Below are 16715 nucleotides of genomic sequence, written 5' to 3' on the forward strand. Positions count from 1 at the left end.
TTGAATTTATGAGGTGACACCTCTTTTGAATGCCAAGCCACTAGGGAGACATAATTTCACCTGACCTATCATCATATAGCCACCTCAAATACGTCACCAAAATTGTTGCGACATGCCTGTATATTGCCGCTACTGTCCATTACCTCCCCCAAATGGTCCCTGACTGTCAATCTCTATGTACACTGAGAGCGCTGTCGCTCATCGCGCCATATGGCAGTGTGACTTAGATACATGTGCCGAATGCCAATAATATCTCTGGTTTGTGGACTTTTCTGAATCAGGCCCATAATCAACATTGAGGGGTAGGGTTGTCTATCAAGGGGTTTGCCACCAAACCATTGTCTGAAGACCATTTACGTACTGTATGGTTTGAATCATCGATTGGCACACCTAGTAAGGTGCCTGCTGGTAATCTTATCAGCAGTTAGAATGCGAGCATCACACAAGTCACTATCAGTTTAGGGGTCTATGTACTAAGCTGTGGAGAGAGCTAAAGTGGAAGGGGATAAAGAACCAGCCAATTAGTTTCTAGCTGCCATGTTTCTCGCTGTGAAAAATGACAGTTAGGAGATGATTGATTGGTACTTTATCTCTCTCCAAGGCTTCGTACATAGACTCCTTAATCCTTTTACACACCTTTAAATTGGCCTAGTCTCCTCTGACTGGTGTTTCTCCGTGTACACCTCTGGTGCGCGGAAGCCTGCACAAGTACACACATACATTCAGAAGGAGCACAGCGCTCAGGGAAAGTGCCAATTTGCCTTCAGTAATTATAAGAGAAGATGCATTACTGACTGTCTGCGTTTAGCAGACAGAGACTTGACACCTTTCGTGGAATAAAATATTGTCTTTATTTACAGGCCTAATTAATTTCAATGAGTCTGTGTTTTCTAATCAGCCCAGTCGCATAAAATAAATCTTTGGACGAGTAAATCAGACAGCTGCTGCGCGCAGGACGCCATGCCCTGTTGCCTACCACCAACTGGTACCTGTGTCTAATGTCCAAATTGTTCCACTATGGCAGTCACTGCTCCGACAGCAGGCAGTTATTAGTCCAAGGTAGGAAGTTACTTCATCTCACTACGGCCTGCAACCCAACATCTGTACATAATGGCATCTTCTCACCCACATTGGCAGTCCGGAGCTGGGGCAGTGCCGGGGCCTCTTATCTGATGCAGGAGCCTGCCGGGACTGTGTACTGCAGCTGCAAAACATGGTTTAATGGTTAGCATTACTGCCTCACAGCACTGAAGTCATGGGTTCGATTCCCACCATGGCCCTAACTGTGCGGAGTTTGTATATTCTCCCTGTACTTGCGTGGGTTTCCTCCAGATACTCCGGTTTCCTCCGGATACTCTGGTTTCCTCCCACGATCCCAAAAATATACTGGCAGGTTAATTGTCTCCCAACAAAAAATTAACCCTAGCGTGAATGTGTCTGTGTGTACAAGTGATAGGGAATATAGATTGTAAGCTCCACTGGGGCAGGGACTGATGTGAATGGCCAAATATTCTCTGTAAAGCGCTGCGGAATATGTGTGCGCTATATAAATAACTGGTAATAATAATAATAATAAATTAAAGTTCTCAATGCCGAGAAGCAACTGTCATTAAAGGCAAAACCTTCAAGCTCGACCCAGTAGTAAGAATTGATGGACAACCTTGTTGTGTGGGATTATAAACTGCGACAAGCTGAAAAAATCATTTTCAGAGGAGAACCTTTAAATACTAAAAATCAGTTTATATGTTAAAATAAGAAAGTAAGAATTAAATAGGGGTCTCATTGTTAAACATGTCTGTCAGATTTTCTGATGTGCTGTGACACGGGAACATCCTGTGGTGAAAGTAATGACAGGAGAAACTCTGTGGCCAACATGGAGGAAGGCATTGCGTGCTTCTGCAGTTTGTCCATAAATAGTGCTAGGGCCAGGTTTTCTGTATAATACTGTAACCGCAGGTTTGAAATACCGCCATTGTTTCGGTTCTGTTTTCCTCAGAGCTTGGTAACATTAAAAAACGTTTTTCTTCTCTCGCCCGTACAAAGCTCTGTCATCTTGGTTTGCACATTCTGTTAAATTCAGGAACGCTTTTTACTGAAAAGACTCTTGATAGCATCAGTCCTATTCCCCCCGTCTATTATCAGCACATTGCTCCATTTCCATTCTAGGAGAGGAATCCCATCTCCTCTACTTAGCAGCTCCAATGACAATGGTGGCTTTATCACTGCCCATACATTCCTGCTGACAGCATCCTTATTAGGAGAATGGAAGAACAGTTGTATTCTGGTCTGCAAAATACTATATGGTATTGCGGTCTATAATAAGGCTATTAGAAGGATGTCTGCGTGAAATTGCGTTCTCAGCAATAGTGTGGAGACGGGACATGCAATGGCATGCAATGACTGTCGATAAGGCCTTCTGTATGTATTTGTGAAAATGGCTTTATAGGTATATGTTTGCATGGCAGAGTCTGTGCACATCCTAATTGTAATTGAAGCATTTTAGTTCCATTACACTGTCTAAGTACCAACCAACCAGCTCCTAACTGTTATGTTACAGGCTGTGCTTGAAAAATGACAGTTAGGAGCTGATTGGTTGGTACTTTATCACTGTGAAATGTATCACTCTCCAAGGTTTAATAAATCTGGGCCTAAATATGCACAAGTCTGGAACTGATAAGTTTTCAAATCCCCATTGCATACATATCTGACATTTATCTTTCAATCCTATAGTTCCTATTGATGCATCGCATGGAATTCAAACGCTGTACGTCTTTGTGGATATAAAGATCGACACATCACACTTTGTGGACACCATTCGTTTTAACTTTCCACATGGTTCCTCTCTGGCCTTTGTCAGCACCATCCAGTTTGTGCCGTCACTCCAGGTAACTGAGTCCACTATGGTAACTACTGTATATGTTCTTCAGTAGGTTTGACTGGCAGATGTTATTGACTTGTGAGCTGGGGGGCTCAGTCCCAGGTAACGATCAGGGCGGCAGCAGATGAGAGATGAAGAACAGGTAATCTCATAGAGAATGTAAATTCCGACCTTGTGTGTAAGCTTTGATACTTAGGTGTAGATATGGGCTTCTTGGGTACATATTTATATAGAAACAAGGGGTAAGTGCCAAAGAGCTGGAGATATATAATTCCAGAGTTATAACGCTGTAAGATATCTTTTGAAGACTAATATAACCAGTTGGGAATATTCCGTGTAGAGGACACTATTGCATGGAACAGGACAGTGATAAGATATAGTAGGCCTAAATACCTATAAATTAGCAAATACTGATTGCTGCTACATTCTATACAACATAAGTGATATAATTGTAATTCATATGGTTCTCTGTAAGCATCTTCATGATGTAATACTAATGGTTTTGTTGCTAATACTATAAATATAAGTGGGAAGATAACAGAACCCAGTGTGTCTAAGACCCCAATTCCAACTTAATGTTATGAGACTTGATCTGGTAAAGGGTAAGTTTTGATGGTGATCAGTTTAGGCTTGGTAATGCTTACCCAGGAGACACGGTCTATAAAGGGCCCCATACACTAGGGAGATGTATCTCAGCAATGACTTCCATGCAATTTTCCTGCAATCTGGACAGGAGCTATCCGGGAGGCCTGCAATTGCGATTTCATACTTGAGTGTATTTTTACATGTGATTTATCTCAGCCAATGTAATGTTCTTAAACCTATTTCCATGCAATTGAGATAAATCTCACGTGCAGCACCTGTGATCTGCGATTGCGCTGGGTGACACACGGGAGCCCAAGAAAAGTACATGCAATTTGATGTTTTTCATGCTATCCATCTCAGGAACTCGTCGCAATGGCATGAAAACACGTGCAATATCGCACTAGTGTATGGATAGGATAATTCTCCTAATGAGGTCTTCGCTCCCTCATCTCTATTAGCAGACTACGCAAGGCAAGCATTCTGTCTGGGTACAGGGCAGGCAGCTGATTAAGCAAGGTCAGCATTTGGTTCAGGGCAGACAGCAGTTGAGAAAAATCTGAAGACAAGCCAAGGTCAATCACAGGAGCAGATAGGGAGAGGTCCAAACAATCCAAGTAAATAACAGAGATCAGTCAGAAATCACCCATCTAACAGAAAACAGGAACTAACCAGCAATGAATGGCTTGATATCCTGCCTTATATACGCTCAGCCTGCAGGAGACTGGCTGTGGCCCAGAAGAATGAAGAGCGCAGGGACATCACAGAAAGTTCAGGCGTGTCCAAAACAGAGATCTGAACAAACAGCCAATGCCTTGGCTCAACCAGCAGGATCCCAAATTCACAGTGTACAAGGTCCCTGATTCAAATCCTGATTATTATATTTTCTCTAACGTCCTAGTGGATGCTGGGGACTCCGTAAGGACCATGGGGAATAGACGGGCTCCGCAGGAGACAGGGCACTTTAAGAAAGAATTAGGAATACTGGTGTGCACTGGCTCCTCCCTCTATGTCCCTCCTCCAGACCTCAGTTTGAATCTGTGCCCGGACGAGCTGGGTGCACTTTAGTGAGCTCTCCTGAGCTTGCTGAATAGAAAGTATTTTGTTAGGATTTTTTTTTATTTTCAGAGAGGTCTGCTGGGAACAGACTCTCTGCTACGTGGGACTGAGGGGAGAGAAGCAGCCCTACTCACTGTGGATAGGTCATGCTTCTTAGGCTACTGGACACCATTAGCTCCAGAGGGATCAAACACAGGAACGCACCCTTGGTCGTCCGATCCCAGAGCCGCGCCGCCGTCCCCCTCGCAGATCCAGAAGCCGGCGTGAGAAGCAAGAAGACTTCAAAAGCGGCTGCAGAAGACTCCAGTCTTCACATGAGTTAGCGCACAGCTGCAGTGCTCCCACATTAAACCCACACACTCCGGTCACTGTAGGGTGCAGGGCGCAGGGGGGGGCGCCCTGGGCAGCAATTAGAGACCTCTTGGCAAAGTGGGCATATATACAGTTGGGCACTGTATATATGCATGAGCCCCCGCCATTATTTTACACAAAATCGCGGGACAGAAGCCCGCCGCTGAGGGTGCGGGGCTTCTTCCTCAGTACTCACCAGCGCCATTTTCTCTCCACAGCTCCGCTGAGAGGAAGCTCCCCAGGCTCTCCCCTGCAGATTCACGGTAGAAAGAGGGTAAAAAGAGAGGGGGGGCACATAAATTTAGCGCAAAATCAGTATATACAGCAGCTACTGGGTAAACACTAAGTTAGTGTGTAATTCCTGGGTCATATAGCGCTGGGGTGTGTGCTGGCATACTCTCTCTCTGTCTCTCCAAAAGGCCTTGTGGGGGTTCTGTCCTCAAATAGAGCATCCCCTGTGTGTGTGTGGTGTGTCGGTACGCTTGTGTCGGCATGTTTGACGAGGAAGGCTATGTGGAAGCAGAGCAGGTACAAATGAATGTGGGATCGCCGCCGACGCCCGATTGGATGGATATGTGGAAGGTTTTAAATGATAATGTTAATTCCTTGCATAAAAGGTTGGATAAAGCTGAAGCCTTGGGACAGTCAGGGTCTCAACCAATGCCTGCTCCTACAGCGCAGAGGCCGTCAGGGTCTCAGAAGCGCCCACTATCCCAAATTGTTGACACAGATATCGACAAGGATTCTGACTCCAGTGTCGATGGCGATGATGCAAAGTTGCAGCCTAAAATGGCTAAAGCCATCCGCTACATGATTATAGCAATGAAGGATGTATTGCACATCTCAGAGGAAAACCCAGTCCCTGACAAGAGGGTTTATATGTTGGGGGAAAAAGGCATGAGGTGACCTTTCCCCCTTCACATGAGTTAAATGAGTTATGTGAAAAAGCTTGGGAATCTCCAGATAGAAAAATGCAGATTTCCAAACGGTTGCTTATGACGTATCCTTTCCCGCCAACGGACAGGTTACGCTGGGAATCCTCCCCTAGGGTAGACAAAGCTTTGACATGCTTATCTAAGAAGGTAGCCCTGCCGTCACAGGATACGGCCAACCTAAAAGATCCTGCGGATAGAAAGCAGGAAGGTATCCTGAAGTCCATTTATACACATTCAGGTACCCTACTAAGGCCGGCAATTGCGTCGGCCTGGATGTGTAGTGCTGTAGCAGCATGGACAGATACTTTATCTGAGGAACTTGATACCTTGGACAAGGATACTATATTACTGACCCTGGGGTATATAAATGACGCGGTCCTATATATGAGAGATGCCCAGAGAGACATTAGCCTACTGGGCTCTAGAATAAATGCAATGTCGATTTCTGCCAGAAGGGTCCTGTGGACTCGGCAATGGACAGGTGATGCCGACTCAAAAAGGCACATGGAGGTTTTACCTTACAAGGGTGAGGAATTGTTTGGGGATGGTCTCTCGGACCTAGTTTCCACAGCTACGGCTGGGAAGTCAATTTTTTTGCCATATATTCCCTCACAACCTAAGAAAGCACCTTATTACCAAATGCAGTCCTTTCGATCACAAAAGAGGCAAGAGAGTCCGAGGTGCGTCCTTTCTTGCCAGAGGCAGGGGTAGAGGGAAGAAGCTGCACAATACAGCTAGTTTCCAGGAACAGAAGTCCTCCCCGGCTTCCACTAAATCTACCGCATGACGCTGGGGCTCCACAGGTGGAGCCAGGATCGGTGGGGGCGCGTCTCTGAAATTTCAGCCACCAGTGGGTTCGCTCACGGGTGGATCACTGGGCTATACAGATTGTATCTCAGGGATACAAGCTGGAATTCGAAGTGATGCCCCCTCACCGTTACCTCAAATCGGCCCTGCCAGCTTCCCCCATAGAGAGGAAAATAGTGTTAGCGGCAATTCACAAATTATATCTCCAGCAGGTGGTGGTAAAGGTTCCCCTTCTTCAACAGGGAAGGGGTTACTATTCAACAATGTTTGTGGTACCGAAACGGTTCGGTCAGACCCATATTGAATTTAAAACCCCTGAACAGTTACCTGAAACGGTTCAAGTTCAAGATGGAATCGCTCAGAGCGGTCATTGTAAGCCTGGAAGAGGGGGATTTTATGGTGTCTCTGGACATAAAGGATGCTTACCTGCATGTCCCTATTTATCCACCTCATCAGGAGTACCTCAGATTTGTGGTACAGGACTGTTATTACCAATTCCAGACGTTGCCGTTTGGTCTGTCCACGGCACCGAGAATATTTACCAAGGTAATGGCAGAAATGATGGTGCTCCTGCGAAAGCAAGGAGTCACAATTATCCCATACTTGGACGATCTCCTCATAGGGGCGAGGTCCAGAGAGCAGTTGCTGATCAGCGTAGCACATTCACGGGAAGTATTGCAACAGCACGGCTGGATTCTTAATATTCCAAAGTCGCAGCTGATTCCTACGACGCGTCTGCCCTTCCTGGGCATGATTCTGGACACAGACCAGAAGAAGGTTTTTCTCCCGACGGAGAAGGCTCAGGAGCTCGTGACTCTGGTCAGAGACCTCTTAAAACCAAAACAGGTGTCGGTGCATCACTGCACGCGAGTCCTGGGAAAGATGGTGGCGTCATACGAGGGCATTCCCTTCGGCAGGTTCCATGCGAGGACCTTTCAGTGGGATCTGTTGGACAAGTGGTCCGGATCGCATCTTCAGATGCATCGGCTGATCACCCTATCCCCCAGGGCCAGGGTGTCTCTTCTGTGGTGGCTGCAGAGTGCTCACCTTCTCGAGGGTCGCAGGTTCGGCATTCAGGACTGGGTCCTGGTGACCACGGATGCAAGCATCCGAGGGTCGGGGGCAGTCACACAGGGAAGAAATTTCCAGGGTCTGTTGTCAAGTCAGGAGACTTGTCTGCACATCAATATCCTGGAACTAAGGGCCATAAACAGTGCCCTAAGTCAAGCGGAACCTCTGCTTCGCAACCATCCGGTGCTGATTCAGTCAGACAACATCACCGCAGTGGCTCATGTAAACCGCCAAGGCGGCACAAGGAGCAGGGTGGCGATGGCGGAAGCCACCAGAATTCTTCGCTGGGCGGAGAATCACGTGCAAGCACTGTCAGCAGTGTTCATTCCGGGAGTGGACAACTGGGAAGCAGACTTCCTCAGCAGGCACGACCTCCACCCGGGAGAGTGGGGACTTCGTCAAGAAGTCTTCGCACAGATTACAAATCGATGGGAACTGCCACAGGTGGACATGATGGCATCCCGCCTCAACAAAAAGCTACAAATGTATTGCGCCAGGTCAAGAGACCCTCAGGCGATAGCTGTGGACGCACTAGTGACACCGTGGGTGTTCCAGTCGGTTTATGTGTTTCCTCCTCTTCCTCTCATACCGAAGGTGCTGAGAATCGTAAGAAAAAGAGGAGAGAGAACAATACTCATTGTTTCGGATTGGCCAAGAAGGACTTGGTATCCGGAACTACAAGAAATACTCACAGAGGACCCATGGCCTCTGCCTCTCAGACAGGATCTGTTGCAACAGGGGCCCTGTCTGTTCCAAGACTTACCGCGGCTGCGTTTGACGGCATGGCGGTTGAACGCCGTATCCTAGCAGAAAAAGGCATTCCGGATGAGGTTATTCCTACGCTAATAAAGGCTAGGAAGGACGTGACGGCTAAACATTATCACCGTAAATGGCGAAAATATGTTGCTTGGTGTAAGGCCAGGAATGCCCCTACAGAGGAATTCCAGCTGGGCCGTTTCCTTCACTTCCTACAGTCGGGAGTGACTTTGGGCTTAAAATTGGGGTCCATTAAGGTCCAGATTTCAGCCCTATCCATTTTCTTTCAAAAGGTACTGGCTTCTCTTCCTGAAGTTCAGACGTTTGTAAAGGGAGTGCTGCATATTCAGCCCCCTTTTGTGCCACCAGTGGCACCTTGGGATCTTAACGTGGTGTTGAGTTTCCTGAAATCACACTGGTTTGAGCCACTTAAAACCGTGGAGTTAAAATATCTCACGTGGAAGGTGGTCATGCTATTGGCCTTAGCTTCGGCTAGGCGTGTGTCAGAATTAGCGGCTTTGTCACATAAAAGCCCCTATCTGGTTTTCCATATGGACAGGGCAGAATTACGGACTCGTCCACAATTTCTGCTAAAAGTGGTGTCCTCTTTTCATTTGAACCAACCTATTGTGGTGCCTGCGGCTACTCGTGACTTGGAGGATTCCAAGTTACTAGATGTAGTCAGGGCTTTGAAGGTTTATGTAGCCAGAACGGCTGGAGTCAGGAAAACTGAGTTGCTGTTTATCCTGTATGCATCCAACAAGCTGGGTGCTCCTGCTTCAAAGCAAACTATTGCTCGCTGGATCTGTAACACGATTCAGCAGGCTCATTCTGCGGCTGGCTTGCCGCCTCCAAAATCAGTAAAAGCCCATTCCACAAGGAAGGTGGGCTCTTCTTGGGCGGCTGCCCGAGGGGTCTCGGCATTACAGCTTTGCCGAGCAGCTACTTGGTCGGGTTCAAACACTTTTGCAAAGTTCTACAAGTTTGATACCCTGGCTGAGGAGGACCTTGTGTTTGCTCATTCGGTGCTGCAGAGTCATCCGCACTCTCCCGCCCGTTTGGGAGCTTTGGTATAAACCCCATGGTCCTTACGGAGTCCCCAGCATCCACTAGGATGTTAGAGAAAATAAGATTTTACTTACCGGTAAATCTATTTCTCGTAGTCCGTAGTGGATGCTGGGCGCCCGTCCCAAGTGCGGACTTCTTCTGCAATACTTGTATATAGTTATTGCTTAAATAAGGGTTATGTTATGGTTGCATCAGGTTTATCTGGTGCTCTGTTCTTGTTCATACTGTTAACTGGGTATGTTATCACGAGTTATACGGTGTGATTGGTGTGGCTGGTATGAGTCTTACCCTGGATTCCAAAATCCTTTCCTAGTACTGTCATCTCTTCCGGGCACAGTTTCCTTAACTGAGGTCTGGAGGAGGGGCATAGAGGGAGGAGCCAGTGCACACCAGTATTCCTAATTCTTTCTTAAAGTGCCCTGTCTCCTGCGGAGCCCGTCTATTCCCCATGGTCCTTACGGAGTCCCCAGCATCCACTACGGACTACGAGATATAGATTTACCAGTAAGTAAAATCTTATTTTTTTACATTTAACAAAAACTAAAAAATTAAATTGTGGGATCATCAACACATACTTGCATTCTTTACTAGTGTTCTGCTGTGTTATGTTTGCGTTGTGTTTTTCTGGTAACGTTTGCCAGCAGTGACTAGCAAAGACCTCAAAACATCGGCTTTACACACGTTTTTTATTACTGTGAAAGATGATACAAACACAATGCCAGTAGGTTCCTGGTCATATGGTACAAAAACACAATTAACTGTGGCTGGCCCTGACTGTGAGATGCTGCTGCAGTCGAGGATATTTTGCAAAAACCCTCCAGAACAACAGTCTGATGGGGAGAACAGGGGGGAGACTGCGCTGTTCATGTAAACGGTCATTATGCTGCATGTGTGTCTAATCACCTGTGGCAGAAACGATCTGCTTTTTAACGTGTGTGTGTGTGTGTGTATATATATATATATATATATACTATTTTATTAAGAAATAGAGAAATAAAGTACATCAACATATGGATGAACACAATAATATGTAATTGTCAACAATAGAATAAAATTGCATAATACTGCTGGACACAAAACATTTTTTGAAGGGACATTTGTTAAAGTATATGTTTCCAGGTCTGAATTAATTTGAAGATGGTGCTAGTTCATCACTCGGTGTGGTGGAGAATAAAGGCAAATAATTGGCCGTTTTAGCAGCAAATATCACAATACAGTTTGATTTTCCAAACAAATGCATTAAGCACAGTGTGAGTCACGTGGGGTACTTAGCCTGTCCAAGTGAGGAGTTAAGGGGGGTACTCACAGAGCAATATTCTAAGCAATCTGACTAGATTGCTTAGAATTTCAGCATTATTGCTCCGTGTGTACCCCCTACAGCGATAGTGATGAGCAGCCCCGCACATCGCTATCGCTGCTGCTAGATTGGCCTGCATGCAGGGCAATCTAGCGGGTCGCTCACTTCACCCGCTGGGTGAAGTGAGCATCCGCCCCCCCATCCGCACGCTCAGCACACATCGCGCTGTGCTGAGCGGCGGGAGAGATGTGTGCTGAGCGGTTCGCTCGGCACACATCTCTCCCGCATCGGCCCATGTACATGGGCCTTTATGAAGTGGTGTAGGTCCACACTGAGCTCCAAAGAGATGGAGCATTGAGCTCTCAGGATAGGGAAGAGGTCCGATCGGTATCAGACACTGCTGAGGTCGGACATGTCCCAGCTGGGTAGCTGTTCCACAGTCCTGCTAAAGATGGAAAAGCAGGGGTGTGGCCTGGACAGGCATGGAGTAGGACTCATGCTGTGGATCCTGTATAGCTATCCTGCAATTTTGTCTATTACCTGTCTGGCTGCTGTTTGTCTCAGCCTGAGGATGCCTCCGCCGCCTCTCCCGGACCTGTGGTGCCGCTCAAAGCCTGCTGTGGGTTCCAAGGCCCTGTGGACTCCTCCAGCATGCACATGCTCTGATCGGCGTTGCAGCACTTCTGTGCCTTACAGTAATGGTGTATTTCCTACAGGGTACTTGCATGAGAGCCCTGCTAGGCTGATGGGCAGGTGATTTCTTTTGTTGTTGTTTTTTTGTTGTCATTACAACTGTTTTGTTTCTATTGTGTAACTGGTGAGGGAGGAGGGGCAATGGTCAGTAAATTGTGGTGGGGGGGGGGCCTCAACATGACGAGGACAGGCATGATGGGGTCAACTGGTAATGATGTGCCTAGGGGCAGCCCGACCCCTAATTTCAATCTTGCCTTACAGGTGGCTGCTTTGGCTCCAATCTGCAGGTGTTACCTGGAGGATCTGGTGCTCTCTTTAGCTAAGCTGTTATGTCTTACAACATTCCCTGCTTTAACTCACCCTGACTTTGTATTTCACTATTGTTAGCTATATTACCCCTTTTGTTTGTAAGCGTACTCGCACTGCTTACAAAACTTTATGAAGACCCCAGACCCCCCCCGGCAATTGATGCAGATTTATGACTGGCTGGCTGTCCTGTGTTCAGAGATGCTCAGTGGCACTGCTTTAGCATTCTGGTCTAAACCATTTACGCCCCCTGCAGTTTCTATTTGCTGACTATTTGTTTCCTTCCTTAATATTAGTATAAGGAAGCATCAATAAGCTACAGTGAATCTAAGTCAGCCCCACTTATCCAGGTACAAAGCCTTCCCCACATCGCTTTCCTAATACAATTCATGAAAGTCTTGGGATCTGGCTGCGTGTGATTTAGAGATGATATATTGAAGATATCAGACCCTTGTTGCATTTTATGCAACAATGACCCGTGTCGAAGGTTTAATGTAAACTGGGTGTGACCTGGGTTGGGACAGTGTCCGAAAACCTAGGTCGGACTATATATTTAGGTGAAAAAGAGGTATTAGTAGGAGATAAAATGATTACTACGGACACAACGGTTCCATGTGTTGAGCGAAAATATTTGTGAAGGAAGCTATGTAACTATTGTAGACCAGTATGGGCAATTGACCTGTAGCAACTTGGAAATAGAGTGAAGAGTATTTGTAGTTGTACTTGCCCTTCTCTCCATGATAGAGGATGCTTTCTGGTTTTCTCATACGTCCTAGAGGATGCTGGGGACTCCAAAAGGACCATGGGGTATAGACGGATCCGCAGGAGCTTGGGTACACTATAAAGACTTAAACTGGGTGTGAACTGGCTCCTCCCTCTATGCCCCTCCTCCAGACCTCAGTTAGACTTTGTGCCCAGGAGTGATGGGTCACACACTAGGGGAGCTCTGAAAGACTTTGTTAGGTTTTTTATTTTCAGGCAGACCTGCTGGCTACAGGCTCCCTGCAGCGTGGGAGTGAGGGGAGAGAAGCAGGACCTACTTCTTCTTAGTTTAAAGGCTCTGCTTCTCGGCTACTGGACACCATTAGCTCCATCGGGTACGATCACTTGGTGCGCCTAGCTGATTGTTCCCGGAGCCACGCCGTCACCCCCCTCACAGAAGCCTGAAGAAAGAAGCCGGGTGAGTATGTGAAGAACAGAAGACTTCAGTGACGGCAGAAGACTTCAGTAACGGAGGTAACAGATCGTGCTACACTCCTTGCTCCCACACACCAACGCACTCACAGGGTGCAGGGCGCTGGGGGGGAGCGCCCTGGGCAGCAGGTTACTGTTTCTTTTAAGGCTGGCATGAAAGCATGTCGGTGCTGGGGCACTGTCTCTCCTACCCCCGCCAGCATATAACAGCGCGCCGTTTCCTCCCCGCCGCCGGCTCTCACGGGGGCAGGGCGCTGGGGGGGGGGGGGGGTAAGGGGAGCGCCCTGGGCAGCATATTATAGGCTGTAAGAGGTTTAAACTGGCGGTGCCGGGGCTCCATGCCCCGGACCCCGCCAGCATGTTCCAGCGATTTACGCGCCATTTCTCCCCCAACGCCAGCTCCATGGGTGCAGGGCGCCGGGAGGGAGGGGGGCGCCCTGGGCTGCATAGTTTATTTATACATCCCCGGCGCCACACGCAATACCGCCAGGCATAAAGGCGGTCGCGCGCCGCGCCGGTGCTCCCACACACCAACGTTTGACCAGGGTGCAGGGGGGGCGCCCTGAACGGCAGTGTTTTGAGAGTGTGTGTGTATATATATATATATATATAGTGGATTTACACTATATAAGGGCCCAGAATTTATATATTTTGCTTAAGGGGCGGAGCTTAGTCCTAAGAAGGGAGTCGGCGCCATTTTCCTCACATCCCCGCCAGAACTTGCTGTATAGTAAGATGGAGAGGGGACACAGTGTTTTTAATGCTGTATGGGTCATATAGCATTATGTTGGATAAGGGATGCATAATCCTTGTTGTAATACATACATTCACTGTTTCCCTGTTAGTTTACCCACTATTGGTTAGTCGACATGTGTCTATGGGTGTGGGGGCTTAGTCACGAGCGGTTATGGGGATATCTGGTGGCTGCGCCGACGCACGGCTGTACTTGATTCAAAAAATTAAGTATTACCAAGTTGGTTTTTGTGTGCTTAAAACAGTTAACACATTAGGGAAGTCACAGTGGTTTGTGATACCCTGTTGGTATCAACGGTATTTCCTGGGTGAAAAATTGTCAGGCTGTTATTGCCTTGTACCTTTATATATATATATATATATATATATATATATATATATATATGTGTGTATGTATATATTCAGGTGTTTGTGTGGGGAGTGTTATCAAAATTGTATTTGTATGCTTCCCTCAGACCTCTCGGGGTTCCCTGTTATTATTATTATTTTTTGCCCGCTTACTAGTCCTTGCTGTCGACATTTACTAAGTTTCTGTCGACCATAACGTTCCGGGTAGATCCACATCGGGAGCATGTCCGTACATGATCATACACATTCACAACACATTACTGTCTCTAGGGACCTGGCTGGTCGGGACAATCCACTTGCATATAGGTTACGTCTATATGTTTATATATGTAGATATGGGTTTATATATGCATTATTTGGATATATGTGTTTTAGTATGTGTTGCAGGATGTTTATCAATGAATGCTGAAATAATGGTACAGGTATTCTTATCATGTGCTGATCGCTCTGTTGTGAAGCTCTAGATTTGCCATGACGAGTTGGTTTCGATCCTCTCAAGGAGTCCGAATATTATTCTCTTCACAACGCGGAGAGAAAATTATGACAGTCAACTCCTGGTCGACGCAGAGCCCGGTCGCAAAGGATCATACACAGGCAGCTAAGTGAAATTTTATTTCTATATTTTGACCTTATTTGCACTGTATGCACTTGAGAAAGTGTTGTGTTCGGGTAGGCACCCGACTGTATTACCCTACCCAGAGTGAGTTGGCTTGCCTATGGTTGTTCTACCTTATAATATTACAGCAGGCTGCCACGTGACAGCAGGAGGTGTGACCGGAAAAATGCGGAGGATGTCTCCGGGAGATGCTGGAGGGAGGTGTACAGCTGTGGGAGTGGCCTCTGTTCAGTCAATCTCGGCGGATTCCTCTGGTAAATCTAATTTCGTGAGTTAGCCTCCTTCACGACGGTTGGTGATGCATTTTTTTGTGGGGTGCAGTCATTTTTAACCGTTTCGATACCGTTCTTTTTTCCTTTTCTGCGCAAACAGTGAAAGGTGAAAAGGTAAGTGTTCTGCAGCCTTGTTAGGTTTGCAGAAGTGGATGTCGTTTCTATTTCCACTACATCCACCACTTGTCGCTGAGTCTATCTGGCGGGTTTCCACTCCGGTGACCACTTGTCTGCTAAATTTCAGTTAGTCCAGGAATAGACTAGGACCTGTGAGTTATTCATAGAATCTAAAGGGGGACATTCTGAGTTCCGGTTGTTTTCCCTTACTGTTTTTCTAATAGTTGTTGCCGTTCCCTTCTGGAAGTGGAGGTAGTACGCGACGCCATACAGAGGTGCGTCAGGTTCAGGACAGTCTCGGGCTGTCCCTGTATTACGGTGCAAATCGTTATTTCTCTCTGACTGTTTTTAGACACAGGGATTGGCTGTTGTTCCCAACGACGCAGATGTCGAAAGTGGGTTTCAGAGTAGATGCTGACCGGTTATGGTTCGGTGTTTTTCCTGTGGAAAGAGGTCTGAGGATCCAGAGTTGGATCGGTTTTGAGGTGACACCTCATCAATATGTTCAGTTTATAAAACAGATGGCTGCGGCCTAAGAGGCCTTTGTTGGTGAGCAGGTCTATTACCAGAGTGGTTTTCATGGGACCAGTTGGGAATGTGGTCTGGGTCTCACCTGCGCATGTACCGGAATATAATCCAAACGGCCAGGACATCGCTCCTGTGATGTCTGCTCGGTTCTCTCCTTCTAGAGGAATGAGGTTCGGGATCCAGTTTTAGATCCTGGTGTTCGTGCGAACAGATCTCCGATGCTGGGGAGCAGTCCTTTGCAAGGGACGTATTTCCAGAGGATATAGTCAAGTTAAAAAAACTTGTCTGCTGTAAGCTTTCTGGAATTAAGAGCTATTTTCGACGAACGTATTCTTCGTGTTCTACCCGTGTTAGTTCTGCCGGACGACTTGTCAGCAGTGGCGTAGGTAGGCCGCTATGGCGGAACATGGAGCAAGCGGCAATGGCAGAAGTTGCGCAGTTTGCAGTTGAAGTGGGGGTCTGGAAAACGCTATATTAGCAGTCTTCGTTCCGAAGGTAAAAGACCGGGAAATAGATTTCCTCTGCTGACGCGTTATCCAGCCGGAGAATATTCGGTCATCATCGAGAAGCTTTCCCAGACGTGACAAGTCTTTGAGGAGTGTCGCAATTGGACATGTGGGCGTCTCGCCTCAACGAGAGGCCTCAAGAAGATTGTTCCAGGTCAAGGGACACTTAAGATATAGTAGTGGACATCCTCGTGACACCGTGGGTGTTTTTAGTCGGTCTATGTGGCCTCTCCGCTTTCACTTTTCTGGCGGTGGTGAGCGGAAGATGTTAGAAGGTTCCGGGGATCCTCTTGAATCCGGTCTAGCCAGCGAGGGTTGGCTATCCAGTTTTTCATGGTTACTCATAGAAGATTACGGCCCTCTTCCTCTACGTGAGGTAATGTTACAACAAGATCAGGGCGTGTAGCATGACTTACCGCGGCTACGTCTGGTGGCGAGGCGGTTGAATGCCATATCCTAAGCCGAACGGGTGTTCCCGGTGAAGTTGTTTCCTCATTTCTTCAGGCTAGGAAAGAACGAACGACAAAGAGTTACCACCGTAGTTGGAGTACTTATATGTCTCGGTGTGTATCCACGAA

The 16715-nt window shown here is 47.1% G+C and overlaps 1 protein-coding gene across 2 annotated transcripts in view; it reads left to right on the forward strand.

Annotated features, from left to right (window-relative positions):
• DPH1 (diphthamide biosynthesis 1) overlaps positions 1 to 16715 on the forward strand; it is a 552655-nt gene that overhangs the window by 369466 nt on the left and 166474 nt on the right. For both annotated transcript variants that reach the window (XM_063956121.1, XM_063956120.1), the window contains exon 5: positions 2731 to 2885. In XM_063956121.1, the coding sequence (XP_063812191.1) occupies positions 2731 to 2885 (155 nt within the window). The remainder of the gene's footprint in view (positions 1 to 2730; positions 2886 to 16715) is intronic.

The sequence above is a fragment of the Pseudophryne corroboree genome, chromosome 2, assembly GCF_028390025.1.
Source record: "Pseudophryne corroboree isolate aPseCor3 chromosome 2, aPseCor3.hap2, whole genome shotgun sequence".
Taxonomy (NCBI): domain Eukaryota; kingdom Metazoa; phylum Chordata; class Amphibia; order Anura; family Myobatrachidae; genus Pseudophryne; species Pseudophryne corroboree.